This window comes from Dendronephthya gigantea, unplaced genomic scaffold (assembly GCF_004324835.1).
Source record: "Dendronephthya gigantea isolate DGI-Jeju-01 unplaced genomic scaffold, DenGig_1.0 000001F, whole genome shotgun sequence".
Taxonomy (NCBI): domain Eukaryota; kingdom Metazoa; phylum Cnidaria; class Anthozoa; order Malacalcyonacea; family Nephtheidae; genus Dendronephthya; species Dendronephthya gigantea.
This window is the reverse complement of record NW_021163011.1, coordinates 5,107,143-5,113,907: the sequence shown is the minus strand read 5'-3', so window position 1 is coordinate 5,113,907 and position 6,765 is coordinate 5,107,143. Positions and strand designations below refer to the sequence as shown.

General features: G+C 34.7%; 1 protein-coding gene across 1 annotated transcript; it reads right to left on the bottom strand.

Moving 5' to 3' along the window:
• Nucleotides 1-467: 467 nt before the first annotated feature.
• LOC114529719 lies at nt 468-5,610 on the bottom strand. Its single transcript, XM_028551433.1, has 6 exons — nt 5,380-5,610; nt 4,406-4,705; nt 4,066-4,246; nt 3,183-3,621; nt 1,681-2,663; nt 468-1,478 (listed from the first exon to the last, which is right to left on the bottom strand). Exons 1-6 carry the CDS (start codon nt 5,506-5,508, stop codon nt 1,291-1,293), a joined length of 2,220 nt encoding a protein of 739 aa, XP_028407234.1. The 5' UTR covers nt 5,509-5,610; the 3' UTR covers nt 468-1,290.
• Between the last annotated feature and the right edge of the window lie 1,155 nt (nt 5,611-6,765).

Genomic DNA, 6,765 nt, shown 5'->3' with positions numbered 1-6,765 from the left:
TAAATAAATTTGTCTTAGTGAATATTTGAAGCCATTTTCAGCGTATTAAGTATAAATACAGGCCCAACTCACTTGTACTAGTTAGTTTCTTGCGTGACTCAACCCTCCTCTCTCCCCTATACAGGCTACAGCAGCACAGCTCCACGAAATTTTGGTGAACCGTTACGACAGGGACGATACTAACCTCGCTGGTCTTTGTTTTTTTTAGTAGGGTTAAGCACAGTTTTTTAGCCTTCTCTTTCTTGGTCGGATGCTGTTCGGGATACCATTTCCATCCCTACCGATCGACAGCAGGCAAAGAATAGTGCATGTAATGGCGTGGATTTATATGTACGGATTGCGGGTTAATAAAGCGTGTTAAAACGTTAAAAATTTTCATCCCTTAAAGAACCAATATCTTTATTCCTTAAAGATCCAATATGAAAGCAGTGGTATTTTTTAAAATTTTTAATAAAGTCTTTAAAAATTTTGACAAGTAATTAAAATATTTTAAATTTTTGACATACATACTAGTGTTTTCTTAAGTGGGACATTGTTAAAGCAATGTTAGTCAGAGATCATTTAACAATCTCCCTCCTTTTCAACCTACAATTGACACAACGGGTACAGCCTATAAACCCGTCGCTAAATTACTAAATCCTTTAACTATAAATTAACTCTCTTGTCAAGATACATTCGATGCTGTCACATGTATTAATAATAAATATCCCATGCACGCAAATTATTTGCAGAGGGATATAGAAAACTGTTAACATAATTTTAAAACGTACATGATTCCAAACTGGTACAAACGCACCGGAAGAAACGCAGCCTCAATGCAAGAAACTAATTTTAGATTCCTGTATACTAAAACAATTTTCTCACATAAAATGAATATTTTAAACAAACTAATGCTGTTTCAATGGGATCGCTCTTAAGTCCTATACTTTAGCTAAGATAATAATGTCTGAATTTGAAAACATATTTGTTAAATTCTTGATTAACTGTGGCATTATTGTTTTCTACAAACGCTTTCCCTATGCACATGACACTTTAGTTTTAACCAAAGTACCAACTTTTCTCTAACGGTGGCACTATCGCCTATCGCAAACCAACCCATACTGGTCAATATAAACATTATGCATAGTGGTGTGATGAATTTAATTTCTTAAAAAACATCCTTGAGATAATCCCAAATGAACAAAACGCTGACATTATATGTTCAATAACAGATTAAATCGAAGTTTCTAATGTTTTATCATATTGCCACCAGCGTCAATACCTGTTGATAGCATGCGCGATTTTATAGTTTCAGGTACAATAACAGTATTCTCTCATGTGATGATGTGTCTCTACAATACATTTAGGTTGATCTCCGTATCGGTCAATGCGGCTCATTTGTTTATTGACCAATACAGACCCAGAACTTAACTGGACTGTTGCTTCAAATATACCATTATTTGGCATTGTTCCAATCTGCAGTTGATAATGACATACACCTAAAATATATAAACATAATTTTTAACAAAGCAAACTTTTAAAATCATTCTTTTAACTTTAAGTTAGGACAAGTATTTAAGACAAATTACGATATGTCTGCCTGGGCATATATACATGTCCACACTGCCAGACTGCAAAATCATGGCGCAAAAACTTTGCAACTTAACCACGTTCTTTTAGAAACATAAAGAAGACATTTACCTTTAGGTTTTGCACCCTTGGAAGCTTTCCTTCCATCTTCATCCGATTTCTCAAACGTCTGTACGTCTTCATTTGGTGATATCTTCACCGCGGATTTAATTTCCTTTAAAGTCAATAAAGCACATTTACCAACTAAGTTTTCATTCCTTATCAGGCCATTTATATAGTCTAAAATTGCAAGTGCGCTTTTCTTGATGTGTTTATGATTTACAGCAACGGGTTTCCACTCCATACACGGACAAAAATGAGTGGGAATCCCAGTCTCCTTGCACACCCTGTCACCAAGTTCTGTGAAGAGACTTCTACCATAACCGACATTTGTGGGTAAAGAAGGATATGAAAGGATATGACGGAATGTTGCATGAACATCTAGTGGTGATGTCAATACATCCAGATTTCCACGAATATTTTTAACAAATTCTGGATAATCTTTCTCAAACCAATCAGGAACAGTAATAGAAAGAAAAGGTAGGCGTTCCTCCATTTTCCCAATAACAGTTGTTCGTACTGAACCAAAGCGAATACCATGATCCCCAAAGGTCACCAAGATTGTGTTATCAAGGTAATGTCGTTCTTTCATTAGTTTAAAAAACCCGAGTAAGTCATTCTCCATTAAAGACAAGTCATTCAGCCGACTGTGACAAATATCGGAAAAGAATGTCATCCCAAATTTGGGTGTTTTGGGATAAGCTTCAAACATACTTCGTACCATTTCTAGACTAGCATTGTGAATAGCTTGTGATTCTATACAGTGTCCTTTCAAGCTTCCTAGACCGATCTTAAACCAAGGCGCTTTTGCACTTATACCTGCATACCAATATGGCAAGAGATAATGATCCATTGGTGGATCACAAAACCCCATCAGGCGATAAGTAAATGCACCGAGGTCAACCTCGTCTTCGTTGAACATTGTGGCGTAACCATAGTCCCGAAAATCTTTGAAAATCCATGGCCAGTTATCAAGACATTTCGCACCTTTCATCCTAAAAATGTAATGCCCTTAGTGTAAGAAACGTACCTGGAGTGTAATAAACATACAAACAGTAGTTTAGTAGTTGCCAAATTTACTCCTCTCAAAAGTAGAATTGCATTGCAAGTTGCAAGAAAAATTGCACGGGGTAACAGGGCCTTTAGACTTCAAATTTGGTGCATGAGCAAAAAGATTTATAAATGCTCAAGAAAATATGACTTGCTTAAAAACGAGTCGTCCAAATTAATAAGCTTGTGCATACTTTAAACCTCAAAACGGCCATTTCACAGCTGTTAATTGTGTATGAGACGTCAAAAGATTGCATAGTGACTGTATAATGTGTACTCAGTAGAAAAATGGAACTTTTTCAACTAATTCAACAGTATTCTCTTTGATAACGATACGAAAATGCCCAATTGTGAACCAGTAATTAGATTTTCGGCGTTGAAACTTCATAAACACCAACTTCTGCGATTCCTTTCAACCTGTAATTTACGAGCCCTGCTTACACTAACGTGACCTGCATTCTTACCTGTGTCGTCCCTCAGGTAGTTGTTCCTCTTTTCGTCCAGTTAACAATGCCAGTAAAGCCGGTGTAGTACCATCACCCACTATTGAGTAACCATTAAATATGAACGATCTTAAATCATCTTTCAAATATTTATAAACTTTTCCTAATTTTCTTTGAAAGTGAGAATGCGCTGTCGAGTCCAAACCAATCATAATAACATTCAATGAAGCCAGTCCTTTCTTTGTTGATCTTTTTAAAACGTTTGGTTTAGGTGAGATTTTCAAATGGAAGTCAGTTTGTACTTGACCACTCGTAGTCACGACGTCGACTCTAATCATGTCCTCATTGATGGTAACTTGAGGTTTCTCTTGATTCAGTATTCCGGATGAGGTTAAGATGAATTTTGACCCATCTCCAGGTTTTACTTTGATAACTTTCCAAATTACCTTTGTTATCATTCCTGTTTCAAAATAAGTAAATTTATATATAACAGACAAATTCTACCCTCTTTCCACTTGTGGTAATATGTCAAGAACCAAACTTAGTAATATCAAAGCAGCATGGAAGCATCTTGTAATTACTTTGCATAAAATGTGGTTTAACAACTGCCTAAAATAGACCAAACTAAGAGCCTTCCTCAGTAGAGTAAAGGCGGATTTCCAGTTACAGCGAAATCGTTCGCTGGCGAAATATTTGCATCTTTTCTTTTGAATTGAGAACACTCAAGTCGCACTAATTTATTTATGCTGTTTAAATTCAAAAGAAAATATGCTAATATTTCGCTAGCGAACGATTTCGCTGTAAGTGGAAATCTGCCTTAAGTAATTGATTACACTTCACACACTGTAACAACTACCTTGACAAAGCAGCCCTACTTCAATCATTCTATAAAAAAATGCCTTACCTCTTGTTTCAGGATTAATTTTTAATGTTCCATTTTCATACAGTGTTAAATCTTTGTGGCCAGAACATGTGAAACTGGCTGGTTTAAACATCACCCCCATTATACTTCTATCAAAAGGATCTAGATTAGGAAGATTACATCTTCTCTTTTTAGCAGCCACATCTTTCTCATTTATGCTTTCCTGAAACAAATACAGAATTACAGCTTACACATATTGGAAAATTCTATCAACAGATTATGACAAAATGCTATTAAGGTGCCATTTCACTGGAAGTGAACCTTGTCATAAAAAAAATAACTCAATTACTGACTATGACTTAAAACTTTGACATGATCATACCAATGTATCAGCACAGACTTCGAACATCCCAGTGATGTTTATAAGTGATGCATATGATTTCTTCACAAATAAAGTCAGCCCTGCTGCAAAAATGTTCTTTCCATGAAATGATTGTTTCAATGTAACTGTCTTCATTCCTTGGTTCGCCACAAAACCTTTACAGAGCTCACCCAATGCATCACATTTCTTAATTCCAAATGCTTCTAAATTTCTTTGGGTACTGACAAACGTACAAGATGACGTTTTTAGTGATTCCTCACATGTAAAATCACCAATATTCGGGAAATCAGCATTGTCAATCTAACAAAAAAAAATGAAAAACTAAAAAAAAACTGGATCATGATGCTGAATTATAACTACTGTGTATGAATTATAACACTACCACACTAATAGCAATTGCGTTTCCTTTGGTGCCTTAATTGATGCAATTTTGCAAATTTTGTTAAATTTAGAGCAAAATATCCATGACACAGCAGTCACAAAGGCAATGTAAACATCAACAAAATATTGAGCTTTCAAGATCAAGCCCATAACCTTTTAATATTTTTTGTGTTTTAAGTATATTTTGTTAGTTACAATACAGGAATTATGGGCATTTCCAATAATCTAGCAGCTCCAAATAAAAGCTTTTTACTCAGTATCCTGTTCAAGGAGTGTATAAAGTCATAAAAGGACAAGTCCTGAAGGGAACTGAGGCGAGTATAAACAAATTATGTACTGTAAGTAATTTCAGACTCAAAAGCTTATTGTTTGGTGAACATTGCTTGCATTATTTGACAACTCAGCTCATTCTAGTCATTCATTTTAAAGCTTTCAAAAAAGCATGTATCATGTATGCCCATAAAAGTGATAAAACAAGTTTTAAGGTTCTGCCCATCTATTACATATTCAAATTGCTTTTTTATTACTTTACAGCGCTAAGGTGTAAATGACTAATCTAGTATCTTCATTAAAAATATTCTAATATAATTTACCTTAATATATTTAGTATTTAAGTACCCTTTGATTAGCCATACAACACAAAGTGATAAAATACCAAGTAAAAATACGATTCGCCTTCTTGCAAGTCTTCGAAAAATTAAAAATTTTCTCTGTGACAACATATTAAGCAGTCATGATATTTTGTTACCAAATTGCATATATTCTTGCTTTTCTTTGGACATCTCCGTCGAATTTTTTTGCAAAATGTGCATTTTCAAAATGCCGCCGCCATGTTTGTTATATTTTAAACAGTGCTTCCACTTACCAAATCTAAAGAAAACGGTGAAAGAAACCCAGAAACTGGCAAAAAAACTGGCACAGAAACCTAAAACTCGACTGGTCTGACTATCTCATTTATCTGTCTGAACCTTGGAACTTGAGAATTTATCCACTTTCTAGAACTAATCGTGAAAGTTCGTTTTATATGCATATAAACATCAATTGTTGTTAGTAAAGGTGGGTATACTATCCATGGATATAGAGACCTGTGCTATTATATTTATATATTGTAAAAATGAAGAACTGACCTTCCATATGGATGAAATATATTTAAAAAATGTGTGGTCACTTTGGTTTGGGATAGATTGCTAAAATAATAATTGTATTTATAATGCAGGTCGTGAAAATACTGCCAACATCTTCAAGGAGTAATTACTTGATTATTAAAGTTGATTTATGCTTGCTTTTTTGTTACATCTAAAATACCAGGATATCCACCAACCCACGAATGTACTGTAAACTGTAAAATGAGAACTGGTTGGTTAAGAGCAGTGAAATTTCTTAGTGATATATATTGCGAAAAGGAATGGATTAATTTATTTATAGATCTATCCACGTAGATCACCGTATGGTGTATCCTACACTGCTATAGTAAACTAGTAGGAACTAATAATGTTGATCACATCTATTTACTAAGCATGCATGCAATGAAAAAGGTTACTCTCTCTTCCAGATTGAGCTATTTGAAAGTGCTGAAATTATGAAAGCTGCAGTTTTATCACTGACCTATCATGGAAGTTGTGCTATCTTTCACATGTATGCTATCCATTGGCTAATGTTCAAAATTGGTTTGAACATCTTGGAAATGGCAAGTTTCTTCACTGTGTGGACCACAGTATTCCATCTTTTAATGTTTCTAACCTTGGCAGCTCATGATGCTGGGAAAATATTTAATGAACAGACAACTAAGCATAGAAACAGTTCTTTAAAAAATATAGATAGTGTTATAAATAATGAGGGCTTCCTTGGCCTTTTCATTCATTTAGCTGTTGTGATGAGCTCGTTCACTCAATTTGTATTTTGGTTGCTTTTTTACATTGACCGAGAAATGATTCTTCCAGAGACAGCAGGTATCCCATCATTTCTCAATCATATGCTAC

Excerpts from the sequence above, each read along its gene's own strand:
- LOC114529719 (XM_028551433.1), bottom strand. The coding sequence starts at position 5,508 with ATGTTGTCACAGAGAAAATTTTTAATTTTTCGAAGACTTGCAAGAAGG. Across the intron at positions 3,622-4,065 it reads AATTAATCCTGAAACAAGAG|GAATGATAACAAAGGTAATT; the intron begins GTAAGGCATTTT and ends ATTTTGAAACAG. Across the intron at positions 1,479-1,680 it reads CAAGGGTGCAAAACCTAAAG|GTGTATGTCATTATCAACTG; the intron begins GTAAATGTCTTC and ends TATATATTTTAG.